The sequence below is a fragment of the Podarcis tiliguerta genome (assembly GCF_965153285.1).
Source record: "Podarcis tiliguerta genome assembly, chromosome: 2".
Lineage (NCBI taxonomy): Eukaryota > Metazoa > Chordata > Lepidosauria > Squamata > Lacertidae > Podarcis > Podarcis tiliguerta.
In genome coordinates this window covers 83,728,655-83,742,686 of record NC_139535.1, presented here as the reverse complement: position 1 = coordinate 83,742,686, position 14,032 = coordinate 83,728,655, and the positions used below count along the sequence as shown (strand labels likewise).

Below are 14,032 nucleotides of genomic sequence, written 5' to 3'. Positions count from 1 at the left end.
TGCACATTCAGCTAAACAAACAAACAAACAAACAAACAAATAAATAAATGGGAGCAGGTGTTTGGGGGGCAAAGACTTTGGTGATCTTACCCCCCATTGCATTATATGCACTATATGCAATTTTGGCTTTATGCACTAACCCCAGAACATAACCCCCATGTAAGTTGCAGGTCTACTGTTTTGTGTGGAAAAACTGTAGCCCCTGTCATTGGCCATAGGAAGAAGAGCCACTTATGTCCAAGCAAGGGGTGGAAACAGCTTGGTGTACTATTATATAAATGCCTGTTTACAATCCAGCATTATGTTCTAGCATTGCAAAACTAACCTCCCTACTCTGCCTCTTCCTTCCTCTCTCCTCTTGTGCTTCTTGATTTTTTTAGCTTATAAGCCTAATGGTATCCTAAAAGAAGTGAGCCAAATGTGGTGTTAATCATAGGCTTTCTTTCAGAATTTAATAGGAAAGGGAGTGTGCAGAAATTCTACATACATTCAGTAGTAGTCTGTACAAAATAACCTTCCTAAATCATGGAAATGTTTCCTATGTTCATCTGTGTCAAGATCATTGAATCAAATTTAGTAGCAAGCACACAACAACTTTTGCTTTCATTCACTTCTGATGTCTGTGTTTCAAAGAGAAGGGTCTGATGTTTTCTGCAAAGATTTCAAGTTAATTAAAATTTTCTGTTAGTTCCCTTTAAAGTGAAGATGAGATGCTGCTTTTAAGTTTACTCCTTGGAGAGTTTTAAAAAGGAGGATGATTAAGATGCCATGGATGATGGTGTCAGCTTTCAAGTATTGTAGTGTCTTAGATTATAAGAAACTAAACATCTTGGCTCTTGAGAAGCACAGATGCCTGAGGAAGAGAATGTGAAAACGTTTAGATCTTGCTTCATGGTAGAAATGGGGAAAACCCCACTGAAAAATGCACATCATACTTTTTCAAAAGCCATCTGAATGGCTTTTGAAATGGAGGAAGGTAGTTAAAATAATATCATCCATTAAACTATGGATTGCAGATGATAGTTTCCTCAAGTTCCCATATGTTAAAAATGTGATTTGAGACCCTCCTAATGATATCAGCTATTAAATATTTTAAAGGGAAAGGGCCTACAGTCTGCTTTTATTATTATTTTTAAAAGGTAGGGATTGTTGTAAATCAAATTTATTTTTCCTGCTATGTTCTGCCTTGGAACTGTTGGACCATATTTCCGCTCTGTGCTTGCTTTGAGGTGCACTAAATATTAATAAATGCCAGTGTCACTTTACACCTTGGTTTATGTTTCAGGCTTTTTATTGGTTGAATTATAGTAATCTCTAAGGGAGTATGTAGCTTTTCATTGCCTGGTTTTCCAACAGTTAACATGTTGCTTAACAGATAAAATGGCTGCATTAATGTTCAGTAATTTAAATAGAAAAATTATATGGAAAAAACCCCTATTGTACAACATACGTTAATAGAAAGAAATCATTTTCAGTCAACCCTTCATTTCAGCCAGAGCAAGTTCATTGTCAAATTTCAGCAAGTAAAAAGTATACAAGCTTTTCTACATATGTAAATTGCCTGCTGTTATTTTGGCATGCTCAGGCATGTGCAACTATAATATTCTTTAATTATCAGCTTAGCCTATGTCAGTCTATTCCATCTGAAATCTGAAATTGTTCTGTTAATAATACAGTTAACATAAAATATAAAAGTAGCAGAAAGTATCAACTCGGTGTGGATGCAATGAGAATACATTTGCATATTAATACAGTCGAGTAGTTTGTACTGATTGGTATTGAGGTTTCTAACTTCATGAGGAAATGAGCTGTGGTGATTTAATGTTCTCCATATTTTAATGACACGAAACTGATAGGAAACTGGATGAACAATTATGGACAAGATCCTGAAGTAGAATATGTGGAAAAAGTAATTTTAGAGTGCAGTCCTGTTCATGTCTTCTCAGTAATAAGCCCCATTATTGTGTTCTTTGGGACCTACCCTCAGGCAAATGTTTATAGGATAGCAGCTTAAATCCACTTACCTTTTGAAAATAAAGTACTAATCTGACACTGGGGACATGTTTGACAAATTAAACTAAAAAAATATGAAAATTTATTCGGCATTATTGTGTTGTGGTGCAGGGACTTAACTATATAGAGATGGTATCTGATAGTACTTTTGTGGGATATCTCTGACTTTCAATACGTGCTTTATGCAGTTTTCCTCCCACTGCATTCCTCCCACTGGGAGGAAAACTGCATAAACAAAAAACACACGCTTTGCTGGACTAAATATTCAGTCAAAAGGGCAATTAAAAATAAGAAGACAGTATCATAGGGAGGTAATTTGCTTTTTTAAAAAACCAGCAGAGCCACTCTCTGATCAAGAGCTCTGATCATCTGCCTTAAAATTATGCAGAGTAGGGAACTGTCTAGCTCATCAGAGTGATGGTGCAGACTTCCAATAGTTGTCCATGACACTCTTGTAACCACCCAATATTTCACTACAAATACTTACTGGAGGAAATCATGGCTTGTATCCAGTTAGACCTATTGAAATTAATGGAACTGTGTATGTAAATGAATTTAAATAGGTATGCTTTGAGTATAACTAACACTGAATAGAATCCCATGTCTTCCCAGGAACTCAGATTTACCATTTGAGTTCAAAGTCGCAGAAAAACAGAAACAGCATCTGAACTCGGTACAAGAGTAACCCCTGTGTTCTCCCTGCCCTTCCTCCCTTCAGAATGCTCCTTATTTGGTAAAATGTTGTGGATCTTTGTCTGGTTAATAGAAAACTGTTTCCCTCTGCCCCAGCACACATTAATTTAATCTGTAAGTTATCCTAATTGAGACATTAATCCTTTCATCACAGTTTATATTAATGCCACAAATAGATCTAAACATGGCATAACTGTGAATCTGTAGCCTTCTATCTTATTGAGCATCTGTGAGGTCATTAATTAAGTCACACATTGGGGAGGTGAGAATATAGCATAGCTTGACATTTTGTGACAAGGGGAGAATGGAGTATTAGCAAAAATGTTTTGCCACACTCCTTTGTTTTTGCTGGAGAAGCAGTCATTTAAACACTGTTACAGAGTGCCAATAGGTACATTTCTTTATCTTCACATGACCTCCTATTGGACTCTGCATGGTTTAGAAAACGTATAGATATTTTATTCATGTTCAGTACAGTGGTACCTTGGGCTAAGAACTTCATTCGTTCAGGCATTCTTAACCTGAAACTGTTCTTAACCTGAGGTACCACTTTAGCTAATGGGGCCTCCCACTGCCGCAGCGCTGTCACAGCGCAATTTCTGTTCTCACCCTGAAGCAAAGTTCTTAACCCAAGGTACTATTTCTGGGTTAGTAGAGTCTGTAACCTGAAGTGTCTGTAATCCGAGGTACCACAGTATACTTCTTTTATTCATGTTCAGTATACTTCTGTGTCACTAAAAAGGCATGCTTTACCTCTAATTAATATTTATACCTTGCGGGCTTTATAATGGGGTACTGGATATGTGTCGCAGGAGCTGTACAGATTTCCTTATGTGCTGGTGGAATGAAAAGTAGTTTTAACTGTCACATACTTTCTGGACAGTCCCTGTTTTGTTTCTGTCATGACCATTAGTTTAAAGGCCCTGTTGAATTCCAGCCATATCACTTTGACATTTCAGAGTTGTTGAAATAATCGTCAGCATGTCTGTCTTCCTTATGGCTTGATATAGATCTGATAGTTGCAAGATGCTACTGCATGGTGACAGCAGAGACGGTTAAAACAGATGAGGTCTCAGTTGATAGAATTTGCCTTTTTGGGGCACTTCCAGTGAAGTGGTGTGACCCAAACATTTAAGAGAGAAATAAGCCCCCCAACTGCCATAGAACACTTGAGTTTTAAAGTGAAAAATACAGTATATGTGTACAGATGCGTTGACTTGTAAAGTCAGCCACTCTGTTGAAAGCAATTAGATAATTTGGGAAAGGAAATGGCTTCTAACTTTTCTGTTCCTTTTATTTGCATGGCGTTTTGCTTTATTTAATTTCCTGCTGCCCCGTGTAATCAAAATATACCTTATAATGAACAAAACATAGAGGTGGAGACCAAAGCAGGGCTTGATCTGCCTGCCAGGAAAATAAATGCATTTGCCTCTGTTGTGGAAGGGGTTGATCTGCATCTATGTAGAGTTGTTGCAGTTTTTATTATTTATTATTGAACTATTATTATTGAATTATTATTATTATTATTATGTTGTAGAATTTAATTTATGTCCCTTACTGTAGGCACAAGGCCCTGCTTGTCCTTTATTGTGACATTTTAGCCTGATAAAGCAAGATGCGACAAGCACGAAGTCATAGTATGCAATGAGTTAGGTGTTACTGATCTTACTGTTGGCAAAATAGCAGGTTGTGATTCCTTGAATTTTGTAAAAGCTGAGGCCACAGTGAATATCAATATGCTTCTGGGACAGAAAATGTGTTAATTAAAGTCTGTGACTTTTTCAGTACTCCTATATGAGAGCATTTCCTTTTGAATTGACAGTATCAACACTTTTTTGTAGCTATTATCATCTTCAGAATGTGACTACCTGGCTTTGTAGCTCAAGTGAACAAGCATCTGCTATGCAGAAAATTAGCAATGTGACACTGTTTTACAGAATAACATAGTGTGGTCTTGTTTTAATTTGACACTAATTTGAAGTGGGAAATTATGAAGGGATCTGTAAGTAGCAATCCAGATTCATGGGACAATATGTTTTTAGTTGCCTATAAGATTCCAAAAGAACAGCTTCTAATCCCATTTGTTCTGCTTCATGTTCACATCTTCAAGACAGACAGGTGCTATGTGCCCTTTCTGAAATCAAAAGATCTCCTCCCTTTACCGTACTCCCCAAAGGCTCCCAAGCCTTTCTTCTGTTAAAATTGTGCGGGATGTTTCTAGATTTACTCTGGCTCTGCTCTCTGATAGATAGAAAGAATTAACTATTAATGGTATACAGGGTCAATAGAGCTCCACCAGATTATTCTATTGTTTTTGGAACACAAGAAAATGTTGCAATGTGGAGTGTTCATGTTTTTGTTGATCCTGTCATTTGCTTACTAAGTATTGGGAGAAAGTATTGAATTGTATAAACATGACTGTGCAGGTAAGCTTAAAATTTTCAGAGGGAAATATTATTTCAAATCACGTACCTACTAGAACCTTGTGGTAAAAGGCAGGTGAGAAATAAATACTTAGATAACCCTGGGTCTTCCTCAGTTCTCCCTCTTGTGGTTGGGTGGTGCCATTTTGACACTTCAAGTCTGAGCATAGAATGCAGAGAGAATTATTTCACTCTCTGAAAGAGAGAGGACAGAAAACTATTGAAAGTTAGTCAGTTTAAACCAAGGATTAAGGTTTTACAATTGTAGTTTTAAACTATAATTTATAATTTTGGAGATCCTCTTTTTAAACACTAAAACAAATATCCCTGTGCCTCAGTGAATAAAGATTTGGTTTTTTAGAAAAATTATTGACATCAGCATTTGTTAATTTTTAGAGTAGGTTTTAATAGTAGTCCTTTCTGAATCAATATTTGTTTCAGAATTATAACAGAAAATATTCTGGTCCACAAATTTAATAATAAAAAGTGACTGGTACTTTGCCAAACTAGGATTACAAAGCAGAATTTCCAAAATGCACTGTTTCTGTTTCAGGAAGCATAAAATATCCTTAAAGTTTTCTTAGTAAAGTAGGAATCGGGGTTCATGGGTTCAGTTGCAAACTGGATAAATTGTCATGGGCACCGCACATACACTATAACCAAGCACACACCTTAGCCTTCGCTATTGGCTACAATAAAAGGTTTCCTTCAAGTTTAATTTCAATGGGGGCAACAGGTAAGTGGTTCCTGTGGGTGTCAGGGAAGGCTTCTCTTGGTACATATGCACCAAAAGGCACCATGTTGCTGATCCTTCCAGTAAAGCTTTTTCTGTGTCCTGTTTTACTATCCATTCTTACAAACCATTTTCTCACCCAATCTGGAGTTCCAGCCTGAGTGAGTTTACATCAAGGATGGTTTCCAAAGTCTGTGAATGTTCTGGTTGCTCAATTCCTTTCTTTCAAAACTGGGAGAAAGATAATTGCAAATGAGACGTTAAATATTTTTTTTCCATATCATACCCTTGCAATAATGAATTGAGAAGCTATGCATTGACGTGAACTGAATTTGTCTTTTAATATAGAAGAGTTATTTTCTAACTTTAGTTCTTTAGATATTTGGAAAAGCGTGGTAGCCAATTGTACACAATAGTAAAAGCAAACAATGTGCCGTTTGAACAGCTTTGGTGACCTTGGGCTGTTCTGAGAAAAGTTATCAGCTTCCCTGTGAATTCACATTATCACTACTTTATGCTGGAGTGTTCTGGGAACAGACTTTGAGGACAGTCACACCAGCTGTATCTTTGCTCTCTGCAGTTTCACTTATATGGAAAGCACTTTCTTAGAGGAATAATGTGAAATATTGCTTGGGACAGTTGCGCAGTTTGCTCATTCATTGTATATGTACAAGGAAGCCAGCATGTAGTGTATGCTATGAATGCACATACTTGATCATTGATTGCAACAATCTATTTGCAGTTTTCACACTTCTTTCCCTACATAGAAGTACTTTATGTAGCTCCCTCTTCTGTTGCCCACACAGTCTTAATTAAGTGCCTGGCTGCCAATTGCTTAGCAGAAGTGATTAACTCTGAAAACAAAACTTTTTTTACAAAGGTAACATTCAATTATCGGGTGGGTTTTCCTGGCTTATTTTGATTCCGCAACCACCTAATACAGAAACTGGACATCTTTTTACTTCATTAGCTTATGTTAGACAATGACATCTCTACAGCCTTAACAGGCGCTCTAACCTTCCAACAGTTTGACTTCACCCCAAAGGCACGCTCCTCCATTGTCTCCTGAGAAAGACAAATGCCAACCTCAACCGCTGCCTTACACCTGGATGGTAGTAGGAAAATATTGTTCCTTAAAAAAAAAAAAATACATAGAAAACAGTTTTTTCAGGATTTTGTAAAGACATTGTTGATGTGATTTCTTGCATTAAAAAAATCTAATTGTGACAAAACATTTATCAGCTGCATGCACACTTTCCATTTACATGGTTAACAGTTTATTTACCAAAAGGCAGTTCTCTGTATCAGTTAGAGCTGTCATCTTCAGCCTTTTAACCTCAACCTGTAACATGCAACCCATGTATTATTTATAATAACTCTTCCTTTTTCTCACCTTCTGTCTCTATTTCTTTCCCTCTCTCTTTCTTCCTTTCTCTCTCTCTCTGTGTTTAATATATTCATGTACTTCTTCCTTTAGAGACTTTTCGAAGTGACTTTCAATCAAAGGAAAACAGCAAAAAGAAAATTGTGGTAGTAATGCTAGTGTGGTCCACTATAACTTGATCTGTGTCAGAGTCATTACTCTTCAGTTGATAATCACTTACTAGAAGGGTTTTTTGCTTGTTACCTAAACTCAAACATCAATTTTGTATTTGCATGGTGAAAGTTGACATTTTCAAACTGTCTTAATGCTTTGGTAAACATAACAAGTGAAGGCCATTGCAAAGAGAACTGATGAGAAACATATGATTGTACATAACACTAAACAGCAATATGACAGTTGATCTCACACTTTGAGGACCACAGAATGTAATTACTTTGTCAATTTGATGAAAGCTATGTAAGGGGAATGATCTGCAACAGAAATCAACCACAGAGTCCTATTTTATGTGGTTTTTCTCAGCATCATGTTTTAAATATTTATCTCTACTGATTTAAAATGTTGTGTATGGTCTCAAAATCACTGCCAAGTTATGTCACTTGGTGGTGTTCTGTTGCTGTAGATTTAACCCTGCGCCTGTCCTCCTGGTGTCTAGATTGCCAAAAATGTAGGAAAGACAATATTCTCTTTCAGCCAAATGAAGTGATGCATTCAGACTTCCTGAGGAAACGGCCTCTTGTGAGCAGCTAAAATATTTATTTATCCAGGTTTCTTCTTACTGAATTTGTTGTTTGCTAAAACAAGCAAAACTCTGCAGGCTGTAATGAGATAAACTAAAACTGAGTGTTACCCCCTGCCTGGATCTACAGATGAATGGTATTTGAGACACATTTTTAAAGGGAAATGAGATTCCCCCTCCTCTGAACATCTGGGGGGAAATGTGGAAAGTATGACAACTGGTGTCTTGCTGACATATTTGCATCAAAAGTGCTTGTGTTGACTATTTTAGATACACAAACAACACACACACACACACACACACACTATTATGAAAAGGCCTGGATGCTGATATGCATTTAATACAAATTTCCTAAATCTTTATATACTTCAATGCTATAGGACAGCTGGTTCTTCTACCACCCTTCCCTTGTAACTTGCTGTCACATTTAATTATTATTTTCTCCTCCCAATCTTTCCCTTTTCTGTTATCACCTTCAGATGAATACTGTCTGTCACAATATGGGTGGGAAAACATGAAGTGACTTCTGTTTTGCCATAACCAACATAGGCAACTTCTAATTTTATGTATCTTCACCTTTTTATTCTTCCTGGGAGTTGCTTGCAAGCTATAGTTGCAAGTGATAGTTAATAAATATAAAAGATGCTTATCTCTCGCAGACTCCTATCTCAACAGCTTGACAGTGGGGTAAAAAATGCACAGAAAGACAACCTGGTTACTTAAGAAGTAACCATGGAACATGTTTAGTTCTTATTTTGCAAAATCTGTGACACAAAAGGCATTTCATAAAAACAAACAGGATTCCAGCAAAGAGCAAGCTGAACCCCTGAGCAAGATATGCTGTACGTGCTGAAGGTACGCATGTCTGGGTCCGGCCAGCGCATGGATGGGTGACCATGTGGGAACCACGTGTACTCTGCCTTAAGTTCTGTGATGAAAGCAAGATGGTTTATAAATATAACTAGGAATGTGTTGAGACATTTTGAAATTCCCTCCACCCCCACTACATGTCTAGGCCCTGCTTCCCCCCCCCCCCCACCTTGCCCACTGCCCTATGTCTGGCTGTCACAAGTTAGTGCGGTTGATGCTGCAATTCCTGCACCCACTTGCCCTGCTGTCCCAGTTGACTCATTTAAAAAGACTGTGAATTGTATATAGGAAAAGAAGACACTTGGTGGCAGTGACTAGCTGATGTCGCTGTACTGTTTGCTGCTGTCAGCAGCTGTTGACAGCTGCGTACTGCAAAAGTAGACCGTGCCTTCTGCTGTTTGCAGGCAGTGGAGAATGTGATTCTATGTCTTGCTTTAGATATTTTCTATTACTGGAATTGGTCACAAAGTCATACTAGAAGCTCATATAAATACTTAGTTTCATGAAAAGAGGTTGCCGTTCACTGAAGTTTGGCAATTACTGAATACGTTACTGATTACCTCTGTGTGATTTACATGTTTGAATAAAACGCCAGTCTCTGTAGTGCTGTGTCTTGCTTTATAAGGGTGGTATTGGAGGGACTCACTGTACCACAAAACTTATCCGACAGGCAGTGTTTAAAGTTCCATTGAACTGCCATGTTAAATAATTCCACATGGCTTCTTTTTTAACTGCTATCCGTGCACTCTGTTGCATGCATTTGCAGTTGTCGGAATTGATTGATTGTAGGGTGGGTCATAAGTTTCCAAAGTTGGGTGATCTTGAAAACATTTATAACATTAATCTTTAAAAGTAGGAGCATGTGATTAGCAAGGATTGTTTGTTCAGTGATATTTTTTTTTAAGAAAAGGTGGGGGACAGAAGGAAGAAGACGGTTGTTTTCATAATATACATGCATCATCAAAGTCTTGCCAAACTTGTCAAAGATAGAACTTGAAGGACCTGTTTAAATTATGTTTGTCCTACGGGTAGGGGTCCCACCCCCTTTTAAGGAAAAGCCAAAAGTTTTAATGTAGACTTGCTTTCAAAATCAATGTAAAATTTGCTGTTTCAGTTGTGCTTGGGAATTTTCTGAAATGAAGACCAAAGCACCTGCAAAAACAGCCTGTTCTTTAGCTCGGATGGTCTCTTGCATCCCTTAAAGTCATCTTTCTTCTTTCCCTTTCTCTCTCTTTTTTTGGCAGTTCTTTGAGGTTCCTTTTGACTCTAATATGAACAGGACAAAAAACAGACCCCTGGTGCGAGGACAAATCAGGTAAGGCTGCACACACCTGCTCTCCAAAATGAGTAATAAATCTCATTGTTCTTTTTATATATTTCCCAGCTTACTGCCCTTCCTTATGTTTAGATAAGCAAATATGTCAACTTCAGAACAAAAGACTGTGAAAGCGTTGCCGTTTTGTGCTTTGAAGATTCTGAAAGCTTACAATGCCACATGGAAAACATATTGGCTTGCCCTCTCATCATATTCAGCAAGGGCTTTTATAGATGTAGAAATTAAGAATCGCAAGATTCCAGGTGTTCCTGTGTAATATCATAGACAATTGTGAAGCATGTACCGTATTTTTAGAAGCGAGTGGCTCTGCCAAGAAAATCATTCTGGATCTCCCACAATAATTCTTTAAAAAGAACAACAAACAGTTCTAAAGTCTTTAAAAGGTCCAAGTTAGCCTTCTATTTGATTTTCCTTTGAGCAAAAGGGACAGGATGGAACATGTGAGTTTGATACATGACAGGTCACTTGCCCACCATTGCTTCCCACCTTGCCCACCTTCTACCACCACATTTCTTGCCAAGAATTCCAAAGCCTGCATTGCAGTCAGAATAACTTGCATGGACTTAAATATGTTTTTTTTTTCTAGTTTGTTTAATCCGTTTCAGACAAAGAGGCCATGTTTCCTTGATGTAGAATTTGGGTGTATTTATTTATTTATTTAAAATGAATGTTAATTTAAATTCATGATTAACAGCTTTCCATCTAAATTGAAGGTCAGACATTAAAAATGATAAATTATTATGTTCGTTGTAAAAATTACATTACAAAATAACACGCACACAAAAAAGAAAACTAAGTAGAAAGACGTTCTGGAGAAATAAATGTGTTCTAGTCTATCAGTTCCAGCACTTCCTGTCATGCAGCATAGTTTAGTTCTAGTATCTGACAAAGGAACCTCACTGCTCTGCAATATTTAGTTTAAGCTCATTATTTCTATCAGCTTATACATTAAGACAACATTCAAGTTGTATATAAATAATACATTATTATTTAAGTTAACTACAGGATATACTACAAGTGCAGATAATATTGTTGGGATGCAGTTTAGTAGCATTTTAGCTACTTTTACTGTATTTCTTTGATGAAAGTCCTCTCCTGCCCTCACCGTGCTTACTAGGCAGTTTTTAGAATTGCTAGTTCTGCTGGTTCTGCAACAGGATGGTAGCTCAATAAGCATAGTTTTATTTTTTAAAATTATAGTTGTAAACCACTTAGAAAAAGTATAGAAATTTTTAAATAATAACCACTATGTTAAGTGTTGTGCAGTACAGCAGCAGTAACTTAGGGCAAATACCTTGTCTGTTTATGAGGAAAATGCAAGAATATTGAGAAGACTTCAAATGTTATAAAAACGTCGCATTCAAAGGCTTATTGGAAAATGGGAATTGGCCTTATTAAAACATGGGTGAATCTCTTTCATGGCAGGCATGTTTTAAACTCAGATCAAATTCTATATATAATTTTGTAAGACAAGTTATGTCGTTTTTAACAGCATCGCTTAATTTGTCACTGTGAACAGAAAATCTGTAGTTCCCAGCATAGACACAGTAAAAAAACCCCTACAGGTGGTTTTTCCCCCCCATCTATGTCTGATAGATGAAATATATATAATATAAAAATTGCAATTCCCATATTGTGAATTGCAGATTCTCCTAAGAGAGTTCACATTGACAAAGAAGGTCCATACGTAAAACGTTTTGCACCAAATACTGTTAATACAGAGTTGCGGGGGGGAGGGAGGGAGGGATTGGCCATGGCATGTTTTTAAAGGAAGCTACCACAGAATCACAATCAAACAGATTAGAACCGTTGTGGAAAAACAGGACATCCTTGGGAAGATCCATTATCCCAGAGTGTCTAAGGGCATGTCAGTCATTTTAACAACTTGGCTTGTCTCACAAACAGGAGCCAAAGCAGCCTAATATGACAACAGCTAGAAGTGCTTGGGAAAATGCCCCTTCTGGCACCTTCTGGAACAGAGTTTTGCCCTACATTCTCTCCATATCCTAATACCACCACTTATCACACTTAGTGATGGAGCTCCTTTGTATATTTCTATTTTTTTGTTTCACTGTAACGTCTGACCTTTGTATTTTCTGAAAATAATTAGATGATTGGGTTTGCTATTTTTTTATTAGACCTAGAAAAAAACACACTAAACATTATATATCTGAAATGCCCATTCTTTCATTCTGTATAAATCGTTACCAGTTTGTATTTCTTACTTTTTCCCCTTCATGACAAATCATAAAGCAGGAATCAAACTTCTTATGATGTTTTACAAGAAGAATTCTGAAACATGTGTCACCTTTTGTGCATGCTCTCTGCTCCATGTATACATGCAAATAAAAGGCAGTATCCCATGGGGCTCCTGTTTGAACAGAAACTTAAAGCAACCTTGATTTCTGTTTGTATATCTGTTCAGTTTTGTATAGGATTGGATTCCAACTTAACGAAGGTTGGGGAGCACTACACCTTATTTGCAAACTTGAAGCTAAAGCCCGTATTCATAAACTATTCAACAAACAATTTTCAGATAGCATTTCCATGATTTGTGCCAAGGATTATTTATAACAAAATTATGTTTTCCCTTAGGCATCTGTGAACAGTTGGTCCTATTTATTTCTGTGTTTTATCCATCATCTTTGGAGGATTGGAAAAAAAAGTGATGGATGAAATTACATGAAAATTGAAACAAAATAGTAAAGCAAGCCCTGGGGGTAAACTCACTCTCATTGTAAATAGAGTACTTTGGTAAACTTGTTCTGATTTGTTCTGTAAGATGGTGCTAATTACAGATTTCTAAGTTCAGTTAATTTTATTTTAAAAACATCATGGGGAATATTCTAATGAGAACATCTGTTGAGCACACAGTGAGCCAAAAACTAGGCTGAGCCAAAATTCAATTGAATGGAGGTATCTTGAATTTGCTTAGGTCAGTGTGTGTGTAAACTTTAAACTCCTCCTCCTTTCTCACCCCCAAGTAAAATTAAAGCTTTTCCCCCACATCTGTGCTGTATTCAGAGCAGCGCCGTACTTTACGTGAAAAACCTGTTCGATATATACAACAGTGTTTCCCACAGAAAGTACTAGAGGGCATAAAGGGTACAGAATTCCCATGTTGGGCCAGAGTGATATGAACACAAGTGTTTAAGTGCACGTCTGTTTGTCCACAGTTCACCTATTTGCTGTGGGAAACATTGGTATGTACATAGGATTGGGTTTTCCATATAAAAAAATTTCTCAGCGTTTTTGTATCCTAAACGCTATTTGACTATGTTTATCACCAGCACAGAGGAAGAACAAACAATCATTTAGGTTAAATAATCAGTGACACAAGTTTCCAGAGGCATACATTTATGTCATGGCGATTTCATTTGGTCAAAACCATATTCACCAAATTTGCAACTTTATTATACTCTCTTCTCTGCCCTTTGTGGTCATTGTGGGGACTCCAAGGCAATCACTCATCGATCTATCTATCCAACTGTCAACACCTAATTTAATGTTCTTTAAAGTGTCACTTAACCTTGAATGATGTTGGCCTAAGTCCTTATAGACTTCAAGCTAGACGTCAACTGGCATTATTTCTTCAGCTGGCCAAAACAACGCACTTTGAGAGCTGCAATCTTCTGCTACGTATTTTCCCAGGGTTCAAACTTTTCTAGTTAAACTGAGTGTTAATCAAAACAGCAGAAAAATGGGCAAATTGTATTTAAAAGGCTGGTGTCTTACACCATTCCAAAAATATTTGGGGCATGTAAAAAGAGTTCTGGAGCATCTTCAAGAGTGTTCTTATTTTGATGATACATTTGACTCATATCGAATTTAATTTTTGGTCTAT

The 14,032-nt window shown here is 37.1% G+C and overlaps 2 protein-coding genes across 2 annotated transcripts in view; both read left to right on the top strand.

Moving 5' to 3' along the window:
• The window catches only part of TRIM16 (tripartite motif containing 16), a 680,679-nt gene that overhangs the window by 502,005 nt on the left and 164,642 nt on the right, over nucleotides 1-14,032 (top strand). The window lies entirely within an intron of this gene.
• Nucleotides 1-14,032, top strand: part of COX10 (cytochrome c oxidase assembly factor heme A:farnesyltransferase COX10) — an 89,771-nt gene that overhangs the window by 45,231 nt on the left and 30,508 nt on the right. Inside the window, exon 5 of the mRNA XM_083428435.1 lies at nucleotides 10,097-10,167. Within this exon, the coding sequence (XP_083284561.1) occupies nucleotides 10,097-10,167 (71 nt within the window). The remainder of the gene's footprint in view (nucleotides 1-10,096; nucleotides 10,168-14,032) is intronic.